This window comes from Equus quagga, chromosome 5 (assembly GCF_021613505.1).
Source record: "Equus quagga isolate Etosha38 chromosome 5, UCLA_HA_Equagga_1.0, whole genome shotgun sequence".
Classification (NCBI taxonomy): domain Eukaryota; kingdom Metazoa; phylum Chordata; class Mammalia; order Perissodactyla; family Equidae; genus Equus; species Equus quagga.
In genome coordinates this window covers 86,431,529-86,445,849 of record NC_060271.1, presented here as the reverse complement: position 1 = coordinate 86,445,849, position 14,321 = coordinate 86,431,529, and the positions used below count along the sequence as shown (strand labels likewise).

General features: G+C 35.5%; 1 protein-coding gene across 1 annotated transcript in view; it reads right to left on the bottom strand.

Annotated features, from left to right (window-relative positions):
- The window catches only part of WDPCP (WD repeat containing planar cell polarity effector), a 369,564-nt gene that overhangs the window by 137,481 nt on the left and 217,762 nt on the right, over positions 1–14,321 (bottom strand). Inside the window, exon 14 of the mRNA XM_046661836.1 lies at positions 11,690–11,753. Coding sequence (XP_046517792.1) covers positions 11,690–11,753 — 64 coding nt within the window. The remainder of the gene's footprint in view (positions 1–11,689; positions 11,754–14,321) is intronic.

The window sequence follows — 14,321 nt, the reverse complement described above, 5'->3', positions numbered from 1 at the left end:
ATGTGCCTCTTTATCTCTGTTAATGCTTCCTTTGTCCTAAAGTCTGTCTGGTACTTATAATTTGTGTGGTATGTCTTTTTAATTTCAATTTATTTGTGTCATAATAACTAAAATGTTTCTCTTATAGACAGAATTAGGTCTTACTTTTTATCCAGTCCAATAATCTCAGATTTGAAAAAATTCAATCTCTGTTTTTTATTTGGAGCATCCAGTTAATTTGAATTTAATGTAATTATAAATGTTTGGGTTTAAGTATACAATCTTGCTATTTGTTTGTTTGATTTGCTACAAACTTTTAATCCAAACCTTTCTTTTCCTGTTTTCTGTTTATTGCAGTAATATTGGATTAACACATTATATAGCTTTCAGATGTACATTGTAATAGATTTCAAATTCTGCGTAGATTACATTACGTTCACCACCCAAAAACTAACTATAGTCAATCACCACACATGTGAGCCTAATCACCCCTTTTGCCCTCCCTCCCCCTCACTTCCCCATGGTAACCACCAATCCAATCTCCATTGCTATGTGTTTGTTTGTCGTTGTTTTTATCTTCTACTTATGAGTGAGATCATACGGTATTTGACATTCTCCCTCTGACTTATTTCACTTAGCATAATACCCTCAAGGTCCATCCATGTTGTCACAAATGGCTGGATTTCATCATTTCTTATGGCTGAGTAGTATTCCATTATGTGTATATACCACATCTTCTTTATCTATTCGTCCCTTGATGGGCACCCAGGTTGCTTCCAAGTCTTGGCTACGGTGAATAATGCTGCAGTGAACATAGGGGTGCATGTATTGTTATGCCTTTGCGTTTCCAAGTTCTTTGGATAAATACCCAGTAGTGGGATAGCTGGATCATATGGTAGATGTATTGTTAATTTTCTGAGGATTCTCCATACTGCTTTCCCTAGTGGCTGCACCAGTATGCACTCCCACCAGCAGTGTACGAGGGTTCCCTTCTCTCCACATCCTCTCCAACACTTGTTTCCTGTCTTGTTAATTATAGCCATTCTGACTGGAGTGAGGTAATACCTCACTGTAGTTTTTTGATTTGCATTTCCCTGATAGCTAATGATGTTGAACATCTTTTCACGTGCCTGTTTGCCATCTGTATATCTTCTTTGGAGAAATCTCTGTTCAGATCTTTTGCCCATTTTTTAATTGGGTTGTTGGGTTTTTTTGTTGTTGAGATGTATGAGTTCTTTGTATAATTTGGATATTAACCCCTTATCTGATATATGGTTTGCAAATATCTTCTCCCAATTGTTAGGTTGTCTTTTCATTTTGTTGATGGTTTCCTTTGCTGTGCAGAAGCTTTTTAGTTTGACGTAGTCCCATGTGTTCATTTTTTCTTTTGTTCCCCTTGCCCGGTCAGGCATGGTACTTGAAAATATGCTGCCAAGACCAATCTCAAAGAGCATATTGCCTCTGTTTTCTTCTAGCAGTTTCATGGTTTCAGGTCTTACATTCAAGTCTTTAATCCATTTTGAGTTGATTTTTCTGCATGGTGTAAGATAATGGTCTACTTTCATTCTTCTGCATGTGGCTGTCCAGTTTTCCCAACACCATTTATTGAAGAGACTCTCCTTTCTCCATTGTATGCTCTTGGGTCCCTTGTCAGATATTAGCTGTCCATAAATGTGTGGGTTTATTTCTTGGCTCTCAATTCTGTTCCATTGATCTGTGTGTCTGTTTTGTGCCAGTATCACGCTGTTTTGGTTACTATGGCTTTGTAATATATTTTGAAATCAGGGAGTGTGATACCTCCAGTTTTGTTCTTGTTTCTCAGGAATCCTTTGGCTATTCAGGGTCTTTTGTTGTTCCATATAAATTTTAGGATTCTTTGTTCTATTTCTGTGAAAAATGTTGTCGGAACGTTGATAGGGATTGCATTGTATCTATAGATTGCTTTAGGAAGTATGGACATTTTAACAATGTTAATTCTTCCAATCCAAGTGCACGGAATATCTTTCCATTTCTTTGTGTCTTCTTCGATTTCTTTCAACAATGTTTTCGTTTTCTGTGTACAGATCTTTCACCTCTTTGGTTAAGTTTATTCCTAGGTATTTTATTCTTTTCGTTGCAAGGATAAATGGGATTGTATTCTTAATTTCCCTTTCTGCTACTTCGTTGTTAGTATATAGAAAAGCAATTGATTTTTGTATGTTGATTTTGTATCCTGTGACTTGACTGTATTCACTTATTATTTCTAAAAGGTTTTTAGTGGATTCTTTAGGCTTTTCTATATATAAAATCATGTCATCTGTTCTTCTTTTCCAATTTGGATCCCTTTTATTTCTTTTGTTGCCTGATTTCTCTGGCTAGGACTTCCAAGACTATGTTAAATAAGAGTAGTGAAAGTGGGCTACAATCTTGCTATTTGTTTTCTATTCATTCTCCTGTGCTGCCCTCTTTGGGGTTGAATATTTTCAAAGTATTTTTTATTTCCTCTATTGACTTCTTTTTAGCTGTACATTTAAATATTTAAGAAAATCTTCTAGGCACTACAATATGCAATCTTAACTTATCATAGTCTACTTAGAATTAATATTGTACCACTTCAGGTAAAAGGTACGAACCTTACAATAGTATAATTCCATTTACAGCCCTCCCCTGACCCCGCTGTGATGTTACTGTCATTCATTTTACATGCACATGCTATATATGCTACAAGCCATTTTTATTACTTTTGCTTTAAACAGTTATGTTTTAAAGAAATTTTTAGATGAGGAAAAATACTATTTTATTATTTTATTCATTTATTTGTTTTTAGTGAGGAAGATTGGGCCTGAGCTAACATCTGTTGCCAATCTTCCTCTTTTTGCTTGAGGAAGATTGTCCCTGAGCTAATATCTGTGACAGTCTTCCTCTATTTTGTATGTGGGATGCTGCCACAGTATGCCTTGATGAACAGTGTGTAGGTCCATGCCCAGGATCCAAACCTGTGAACTCTGGGCTGCCAAAGCAGAGCACACAAACTTAACCACTATGCCACTGAGCTGGCCCCAATTAATCTACGTGTTTACCATTTCCAGAGCTCTGCATTCTTTTATGTATATCCAAGTTTTCACCTGGTATCCTATTTGTTCTTCCTGAGGAACTTCCTTTAACTTTTATTGTAGCGCAGGTGTGCTGGTGCTGGGTTGTCTCAGCTTTTGTTTATTCAAAAGTGTCTTTATTTCACCCTCATTTTAAGATTCTTTTTACTGGATATAAAATTTTGTCTTAAGAGTTTTTGCTTTTTTCAGTACGTTAAAGATGTTGTTCCATTATCTTTTGCCATCACTTTTTCTGATGAGAAGTCACCCATGATTCAAATTAGTTGTCGGTCTTCTATGTAATTTTTTTGGTTTTCTTTCTGGCTATTTTTAAGATTTTTCTCATCATCATTGGTTTTCAGTAGTTTGGATATGCCATACCAAGGTATGGTGTGCACAGGTATTGCTTTCTTCTATTTGTAGTTCACTGGGCTTCTTGGATCTGTAGACTAATGTTTTTCACCAATTACATCTATTTTAGATCACTTGATTTTATCTCACTAATAACTGAGGCTGTGTTCACTTTTTACAATATTTTACCTTGCTTATTCAGATTGGATGATTTCTATTGATCTGTCTTCAAGTTCACTTGTCCTTTATTATATAGCATCCAATCTTCTGCTAAGCCTATACAGTGAATTTGTCATTTCAGATTTTATATTTTTCAGTTCTATAATTCTTTTTGTTGACCAAAAGGTAGTTGTGGGTCCTTCCAGTTGTGGCATGTGGGACGCCTCTTCAGCATGGCCCGATGAGTGGCACCATGTCCATGCCCAGGATCTGAACCGGCGAAACCCTGGGCTGCTGAAGTAGAGCACGCGAACTTAACCACTCGGCCACAGGGCTGGCCCCAGTTCTATAATTTCTTTTCCCCCTTTTTTTTTTAATAGTTTCTGTGTCTGTAGTGAGAATCCTTATATATTCAGTCTTTATGTTCATCTTTTCTTTTAAAATCGTTGAACACATTTATAACAGCTATCCAAAGTTCTTGTCTGCTCATTTCAAATCTGAGTCATCTCAGGATCTGTTACTATTAGCTCCTTTTTCTCTTCATTATACATCACATTTTCCTGCTTTCTCACCTACCTAGTAATGTGTTATTGTGTCCTGGACATTGTGGACGTCACATTATAGGGAGTTTGGATTATATTGTCTTTCTTTAAAGGATGCTGAGTTTTACACTAGCAGAGCATTAAATTAGTAGTGGATTCTTTTGATCCTGTCAAGTTTAGTTTTATGATTTTTAAAGTCACATCTATTTCAGTTTTGTACATAGTCTTAGGATGTGGTCCTTATTCATAAAGCATGGCATTTATGGGGTTTCATGTAAATGCCCAGTGAGGATGCTTCACTTTGGCTGAACCAGAATTCCAGCATCTCTCAGCACTGTGCAACATCATCATTCAGCTTTCAGTCTCACTGCAGTGACTCTTTGTAGGCTTTATCTATTTGCAGCCAAGCCTTCCATCAACAACCCAAAGGGAAACACCATGAAGACTTCTGAGTCCTTACTCTTCACACAGATTCTCCTTTTGGGGTATCCTGCCCCACAAACTCTAGATCTCTCATTATCTCTGAATTCTTAACTCTTATCTCTGGCTCTTTAGCTGAGTGACATCACTGGTCTCTGCTCTGGAAACTGTTTACAGGGCTCATCTATGTCCTCCCCATTTTTTTGAGGAAAACAGTCTTGCAGTGCTCATTGTCTCAGGCCTAAATACAGTTGTCTCATATTTTGTCCAGTTTTATAGTAGTTTACTGTGGGAGCAAGTCTGAAAACCAGTTTTTCCATTAGCTGGAAGTGGAAGCTCCCCCTTCCCTTATGAGTAATATTTTAAAACAGTTGAGCCAATATTAATTATATCATTATTCCTCCTTGCTTGAGTTTTAGTAGGAAACACCCTTGAACTACAGGGACCAATGAGAGGCTGATGCTTTTCTAAAGGACAGGAAATTGGGGATGGACAATTTAACATGTGAACACGTGAACACTAGAACATGTCTAGTTCACATGACACCTTAAGATACAACTCTTCTTCTTTGTATCTCTCCAAGGTGCAGATGGGTTCTCAGAGAGCAGACTCATGGACCTAGAAGATCTATCAATATGATGTCTGCCTAAATGTGTAAAAGTATTCTTCTCTGGAGCCATGAATGAGAAAGTAGGGAAATGGGCAATTGGTGCTACTTTCTCTGATCCTTTTTATAGTCACTGCACACAACAGACTTTTTTTCCTTTTGTTACAGACTAATATTAAGAGTGTTTAATTTGGATGAATCATCTTCCCAATACACTAGGATTCTGTAAATCATTCAAGCTAGATAAGACATCATTCTAGAATAAGCAGTCCTACTGAAGTCTTTGTGAATTTTGGTAAAGCATGAAAAAAAAAGAATAGCTTTCTTCAATGTAGTTATGGGTAGTCATCAAGTCATAAATCTCTCAGCTTTAGGGAACTTCCAAATCTTTATATAATACAGTTTGGTATAACTGAAAATGGCATGGATTTTAGAGTCAAATACACCTGAGTTTGAATCACAGTTCTGCTCAGTTTTCCTTATAATTAGTTTTATCAACTATAAAATAGGTATAATAATTCTAAAAGGATTATTATGAGAATTAAATTAGATAACTTATATAAAGCCTCTGGTATGATGCCTGGCATTTTGCAAGTGATCAAGAAAAGTTAACTCCTTTAATTTTGTGATGTAATGATTTTGTTGCTGATAATCATAAAGCACTTAGCATGCCCATGAGCAAGACAGACTATACATTTAAGCAGGTATAAACACAAATATCTTCTATTATCAAAGGAAAGACTTGCATTATTAATCTTACAAGACTAAAACAATTCAACTTGAAGAGCTGAAAATTTATTTTTTCTACTTTCTTGAAAATGAGTTAAAATTTGAAAAAAATCAAGTTTTTCTCTTTAGTGCTTTCACCATAATTAAGTGTAGACTCTAGTTATACACAAAATTTGTGATATTTAAGACTCTTAGTAATTAATAGTTCAAACATAATAGCACACTGCAGGGAGTCATCCAAAATTGGAAAGCAGCTAGTGCTAAGTTTAACACTTTCCTTGCCTTCCAAAAATATGCTATAGAACTTCTGATTCCAATTATCCAGATAAGGATATAACAGACCAGTACTTTTGCTGAGAGAAACTATAAAATTATTTTATCTAACTCTTCAAAAATCTGTTTGAAGACATTGGAGAACCACCAAGACAGTGAATATCTGAAGAACCAAGATTCTAGACAGAAGCAAAGCCCAGAGAGGTAAACCTGACATTTGGTGATGCTTTTGCTTTTCAAAGCTTTTGCTGATTTGTAACTGGCCAAGAGGCTGAGAAAGTTAGCAGAAAGTAGTGTTTGAGAAGTTGAGAAACTGTACAGAGCTTTAGGTAGAGTCACTGGGCAAAGGGTACAAAGTTACATTTCAGGGCCTGTTGAGGAGGCAGAGCTTTCAACTGGGACCCCTGAGGGGCTACACTCTTGACACAGGTGTGAAGTGGAAATAAACCAGCTCTCAGACTGAAACTCAGCTTCAAATAAACTCAATCCCAGAATGGATTAAGGTTTTGTTTAACCCTTACCCTGACTACCTGTCAGAAGCAAAAGTAAATTCTTTTTTCTTTTTTTTTGGTCACGAAGATTCACTCTGAGCTAATAACATCCATTGACAGTCTTCCTCTTTTTTTCTTTTTATGTGGGCCGCTGCCACAGCATGGCCACTAACCAACGAGTGGTGTAGGTCCACACCCAGGAACGAAACCCAGGCTGCTGAAGCACAGTGTGCTGAACTTAACCACTAGGCCACTAGGGCTGGCCCAAAAGTAAATTTTTTCAGGAGGGAAAATAACATCACGCACAGCCTCAAATTATCACATTTTTAAAATGCTATGTCCAACATTTAATAAAAAAAAAAAAACAGCAAAGAGATAAGACCAAATGACCCCCAAACAATAACAGCAACAAAAAGACACACCAAAAGGACATTAGTCAAGAGAAAAAATGTAACTAATAAGCTAATAGAAGGGAAAAATTAAAAAAGAGCAAGGTTGGTTAGACAAAAGGGCAGTGAATAGTTGGGACATACAGAAAAGAAAGAGGGTAGGATGAACACAATTGTACTATTACTTATGTTATACTTCAATTAAATAATCCATTTAAAAGGCAAAGATTATGAGAGTTCATTAAAAATATCCAACTAATTGTTACTTATAAGAGAGACAACTTAAGGAAACATGGACATATGATATATGAAGGATATATGAAGCAAATATTTATATTTATATACCAAATATTTATATTTATATACCAATTTATAATCCCACCAACAATGTACAAGGGCTCCCTTTTCTCCACATCCTTGCCAACATTTGTAATCTCTTGTCTTTTTTTGATAAAAGCCACCCTAATAGGTGTGAAGTGATATCTTGCTGTGGTTTTGATTTGCATTTCCCTGATTATTTGTGATGTCGAACACCTTTTCATGTACCTGTTGGTCATTTGTATGTCTTTTTTGGAAGAAAGTCTCTTCAGGTCCTTTGCTCATTTTTAAGTTGGATTATGTGATTTTTTGCTGTTGAAGCATATGAATTCCTTATATATTTTGGATATTAACCCCTTATCAGGTATATGGTTTGCAAATATTATCTCCCATTCTATAGATTGTATTTTCAATTTATTGTTTCCTTTGCTGTACATAAACTTTTTAGTTTGATGTAGTCCCACTTACTTATTATAGCCTTTGTTGTCTAAGCTTATTATCTTACCCAAAAAATCATTGCCACAACAATGTCAAGGAGCTTTTTCTCGGTGTTTTTTTCTAGGAGTTTTATGGTTTCAGGTCTTCTATTTAAGTTTTTAATCCATTTTGAATTAATTTTTGTGAGTGGTGTAAGACAGGGATCCAGTTTCATTCTTCTGCATGTGGATAGCCAATTTCCCCACCACCATTTATTGAAGAGACTATCCTCTCCCCATTGTGTGTTCTTGGCACCCTTGTCAAAGACTAGCTGACCATATATGTATGGGTTTATTTCTGGGCTCTCTATTCTGTTCCATTGGTCTATGAGCTTGTTTTTCTGCCAGTACCACCCATAAAATGGAATACAATGTAAACATTAAAGTGATGACATAGAGCTATACTTACTGATATGGAAAACTGTCTATGTCACATTATTGAATGGAAAAGATCAAATTACAAACGAAAAGTACAGTAAGTATACGTGTATATAGTTAGGCACTGCATAACAATGTTTCCGTCAATGACAGACCAAATATATGGTGGTGGTCCCATAAGATTAGCACGATATAGCCTGGGTGTGAGGTAGGCTATAGCATCTAGATTTGTGTAAGTACTGTAGGGGGGTAAGAAATTTTCCTCTGTCCTTCTAGGTTCTTCTGACTGATGTAAGAATTAAATTGACATGAGACACATTAACAGGAGAAAAACAAACAAAAGTTTAATAGCATATACACATGGGAGAAATCCAGGAAAACCAAGTAATTCACCCAAATGGCAGAAGCCCTCAACTTAAATACCATCCTCAGCTACAGATAAAAGAAGGTATTGGGGATGGGGAGAGTCAGAGATTACAAAGAGAAGGAAGGCAGTTCACAGGTAGGTGAAAAGGAGCAAACATTTGGAAAACAAATGTTCGGCCACATAGAAACAGAAGAACACAGAGGAGAACCCAACAAACAGGCTTTTCTAGGTTCCTCCCTTTCTACCACCTAGTTCATGTCATGCTAAGGTGATAGCTCACTCCCTGAGGCAGGTTTTTTAATCTGAATTCTTTGAGGCAATTAAGGGGGAGGTAACAAGAAAAACTTTGCGATAACCCTCATGTTAAAGAGACACATTTTGGGGTGGCAAATTTTGTTCCACATTAGTACACTCTATGATGTTTGCACAATGAAAAAACCACCTAACAATGCATTTCTCAGAATGTATCCCTGTTGTTAAGCAGCGCATATTCACATAGAGAGGTATTTTAAAGGATGTTCATTTCTGGACAGGAGGATTTCAAGTGATTTTTATTTCATTCTTTATACTTTATGGCATTGTTTTCTTTTTATTATAGTACTATTTATTCTTACAACCAAAATATTTTATTTTCATCTAAGGACTTGCTGAATCATATTGATTTTGCTTACAAAATATCCTCTCCTTTATATTCATATAATTCAGGCCCTGTTTCAGGTCTTCGTTATTTCTTGCAATAGCCGCAAAGTAACAATAATTGCCCTGTCTTAATAGTAATAACACATGATATCTGTATAGTACTTCCCAGTTTACAAAATACTTTTAATACATTATCTCCACTGAGACTCAAAAACAACTTTATGAGTAGGTACTCTATTATTATTGTCATTTACATTAAAAAAACCCCTCCAAGGTTACTGACCTTGGAGGAAACTTCTGACCCACATTTCATGTATTTCCCATCACACCTTGTTGGACTTATTTGGGGTAAGGATAAACCCAAACTCCTTAACATGGTCTGGATGTAAAAAGTAGTACAGTATATTTTCCAGTACTGAGAGAAAGGTGATGTAGCTGGAAAGCAGAAAAGTGAGACTGAAGGGGCCTTAGATGCCACGTTAAGGAGTTAGAATTTATCCCAAAGACAATGGGAAGCTGCTAAAGTGTTTTAAATAGAGGAGTGAAATTATAAATCATCATTGTTTTGACCAGGAGTCTGCAAACTTTTTCTGTAAAGATCCAGATAGTAAATATTCTAGACTTTACAAGCTATATGGTCTCTTGCAACTACAGTTGGCTCTCTGTGGGTTCTGCACCTGCAGATTCGACCAATCGTGTATTAAAAGGCCTATGATGGCTGCATCCATACTGAAGACCTACAGACTTTTTTTCTTGTCATTATTCCCTAAACAATATACTATAGCAACTATTTATATAGCATTTACACTGTATTAGGTATAGTAAGTAATCTAGAGATGATTTAAAGTATACAGGAGGATGTGTGTAGGTTATCTGGAAATATTATGCCATTTTACGTAAAGGACATGAGCATCCACGAATTTTGGTATCCGCGGGGGTCCTGGAACCAATCCCCCGCAGATATCGAGGGACTACTGTACTCAGCTCTGCCACTGAGAGCAAAAGCAGTCATAGACGGTACATAACCAAATGAGTTTGGCTGTGTTCTCATAAAACTTCAAGTTTCTTTATATTGTTACTGGCTAAACTGAGACTAGATGCTGAAACAGATATGATTTGAGAAAAAGTTTAGAAAGATGGTTTCTATGATTATGTATTCATTAATAATCAAAGCAGTAGAAATTACAGAACAATATAATACATTGAGACAGAAAGTTTGCCAGACACTAAACATTTAAATACTCATCTCTTCAGTTCTTATCTTGGCTAGAAAAAAGATTGAGACTATAGACATAAAAACGTAAAGAAATGTGAAGAAAATCTACCTTTTACTGGGGTGAATAGTGGCAGAGGTGAGAAGGTGGAGATAAACAGGAAAGTCAGGGGGTCAGAAAATCTAAAAAGTGATGTAATTAAATTTCTGACACTGTGATGTCTGCATGCATAATTTTGGTGAAAAAAATAAAACCTTCCCTCGATATACTAATATGTCTGCTCAATTTGACATAACAAAATACAGATGACAAATAACAGAAGGTTAATACTTCTGAAGTAATTAGAAAGATTTTTTTCATGATCAGTGAAAGCACAATTTATTTAAATGATGCAAAGTTAGAATTTAAATAACAAACTCATTCCAAAGACAAGTGACCTAATGTCATGAACCTATATTAACATCTAAAGCATCAAAGCTTAATTTAAACTACTAAATGTCTTCATTGTGCAGAAGGTACAGGTAAACAAGCCTTCCAGAAGTTTTTGCTGTGTTCAAGAAGCTTTTGCTTTATTGTTTCTTTGACAACAATGAAATCTCTGTGGAGCAGAATATGCTGAGAAACCAGGAAAGGAACCCCACCTTTGTTCATCTGATCTTACTGTGACATTATGGTGAAAGATCTTATAAAAATAAGAACCTGATGCAGAGCACAAGGATCTGTAAGAAACTAGTCGGTTTTATTGTTCTGTAGATAATAAATGGGAGGACTAAAGTGTATGTGAATTTATAACTTCTTGGATCCACTTTGCACTGTGGTTACTTTAAAAATACAAATGAGAACATTCATAATTTCTTACTTCTCACTAATATCCGAGGGACAAACAGCACATTCAAGATCTATGGGACATGTTTTGCCCTATGTCCTGGCATCTGTAGCTGTGCTTCTTCAGAGAATGGATCAGAAAGACATTTAAGCTTATTAGATAGAAAGGTGTCATCCTCTCACAGCAAGGTACACGAGGAAAAAAGTTCAAGAATTATAAATTCTTAGAAAACATAAAAAATCCTTTGGGTCCTGGTAAGGAAAATGTCAGCAAGTGAAAAGAGACTGGATGGCTATTGACCAGTTCCATGAAGGCAAAGCTGCAAGCCAAGATGGAATAATGCTTTCCCACCATGTGTCTAAGGCACAAATGACACTAATCCTTTTTAATGGTCACAAAAGCTGACAACTTACTCAGCCTTAGAACTGAAGGCACAAAATCATCTCTGTGAATGACTCACCATAAACAGGTCACGAGCACCAATGTCAACAGCTAACAGAAATGCCTTTTCAAATCTCTGGTACCTATAAGGAAGAAATGTTATATGTTAGTTATGAACAAAACTATATAAAAGGAGAGCGCTGGGTTTTTTTTAATGTGTTTATGTTATTGTTTTTGTTCTTCTGATGGGAAAAATATTTTCAAACAGTGGGGCCTTCGCCTGTTGAGATCTTCCATTGGTGAATGTTATTGTACCTAGGAGGAGCTGAGGCACAAAGCCTGTGGAGGCCTTCAGTGCAAATTTCAAGGATAAGTAATCCAGAGTGGGTGCTGCTGAATGTAGAGAAATGATAGCTTGGGAAATATGTTTCTCAAAATTTTTTACTTTATTGTGTTTTGTAAGAGAAAAGTATGGGAATAAGGACAAGATGGCAGGGTAAGTAATAAATCATATAATTATACTTTTGTGTTTCTTAGATAAAAGTTGAGAAGTCAAATGTTGCACTATTACAGAAGTCTGATATTTGTGAGTTTGGGAAAAAATACCTTCTAGGCTGTTGTAAAATGATAATAGTTTCTAAATATTTTTAAAAATATTACTTTTCTGCTCTTTTTTCACAATCATACTCTCTTTCCTTAAAGTATAATTTTGAGAATTTTCTTTGTGAAAGTTTAATTTTAGGCTAAGATACATGTGAACAGAGTGGAATTTAAATTAATTACCTTTATAGAAAGTTTAAGATCTTTAGAGAAAAGCATGTCACGAACATATACTTTGCCCAGGATTTTGAAAGGAAAGGTCATCTTTATTTTGTCTGAATGCTAAGATTTAATAGATTTAACTCTCAGTTTTTCTGAACAAACAAGTAAACAATCAAGTTGTGCTCTGTTCTCTACTTTATATTGTGAAATATGGTGGTACAACATATAATGAGATTGCAAATAAAACATCAGAAACATGGAATATTATTAATAGTAGATTACATACATTTTATTACTGAAATAGCTAAAATAATTAAAATTCAAACAAACAAGTCATTATTACAACGTGAGCTGGTAGGTCCAGAACCTGAAACACTTCACAGTTTCCATGTTATGTTTGATGACTGTTATCCCCATCTCCTGCTTGATCCTTTTTACTAGTGCCTCCAATATTTGCCTGAGTCCCTTTCAACTATGGAAGATCAGAAGGCAATTGTGTTTATTTTTGTTCCAGGAAGCTTACTAATTTATTACATATTCAGTGGAGGTGGGAGGTAATGAGGAAGAGGACTAGCAAGTTGTATTACTGGTACATACATTCACTACCATTTTGCATTTGTCCCCATTCGACTAAAACTTTTCTGCTAATAGTAATCATTCATCTGCTAAAGATTAAATTTAAAGTTCTCATCTTGTATGCCCTTTTCACCACATTTGACTCTATAAACCTTCCCTCCTTGAAACCCTTTTTCCTTGCATTTTGAGATCCCATTGTTTGATTTCCTATTTCTTGGATTTCATCTTATTTCCTTTCCTAGTTCATTTTTCTCTGCCTACTCCGTGAGGTTGACTTGACATTCTATGTTCCTCTTTTATTTATATTCACTCACTCCAGTCTCCCCAATAACCTTACCCACTCCCATGGCATTCATAATTATTTATCAATGACTTACAAATCTCTAGGATCCATCTCTCTCCTGAGCTCCAAACTCTCATTTCTAGGTACTTCAAATTTAACATGTCTAACGTGTCTGTTGATACATCAATTTGGCAACCATACATATGATGCGCTGAAATTGGAGAAGGTGAAATTAAGAGAGACAAGTTAGGATGCACTCTTTTTTCTAGGTGAGAGGGAATGATGGACATTACACTAAATGAAAGAACTGGCATCTGGCAGCATGGTCAACCAGAAATACCAAAGGGAGCTCCCAACTAGATTGTTATAAAATATATGTTAAAGTACATCATAGGACTCTAAAAAAATAAGGAAATCTCCAAGGGTACCACACTCTCTATCAAAAAAAATAACCAAACAAACAAAATCCCTTGATTGAAATTATGAGTAAGGATCCCTGAGCAGAGAGCTAATATATGGGGGAGGAGCAGGAGACACAACTACTCTGAGCACCATCACCCTCGGGAGACTAAGCTCTGAACAAGTCTCAAGGTAAAAGTGCTAAGCCCAAGACTTCTGATTACACCAGGGGCTAAAATGTTCCCAGGTTATTAGTCCCTCTAACTTTGGCAGAAACAATTTTTAAAACTTCATGTGTGGATTAAAGCATTTTTGATAGTCGCCCCCAGGATTACCATAAATTAAAATAAATATGAGTTCACAATCAAAGATCACCAAATACACTAGAAAACAAGCTACTGTGATGGAAAATTAGAAAATAAACAACAGATATACATCTCCATGGATTTCAGATAACTGAATTACTAAAGATAATTTAAAATAATTCAATATACGATATTTAAATAAAGATAGAAGTATGAAAATAAGCATGTAACAATATACAATTAAAAATTACCTGAGATTTTTTAAAGAATAAAATAGAACTTTTAGAAATGAAAAATTTAATTATTGAAGTTAAATAACGGCACAATTAAAGAGAGAATTAGTGAACTAAAAGATTCTTAAATAAGGAATTACACAAAGTGTTGCA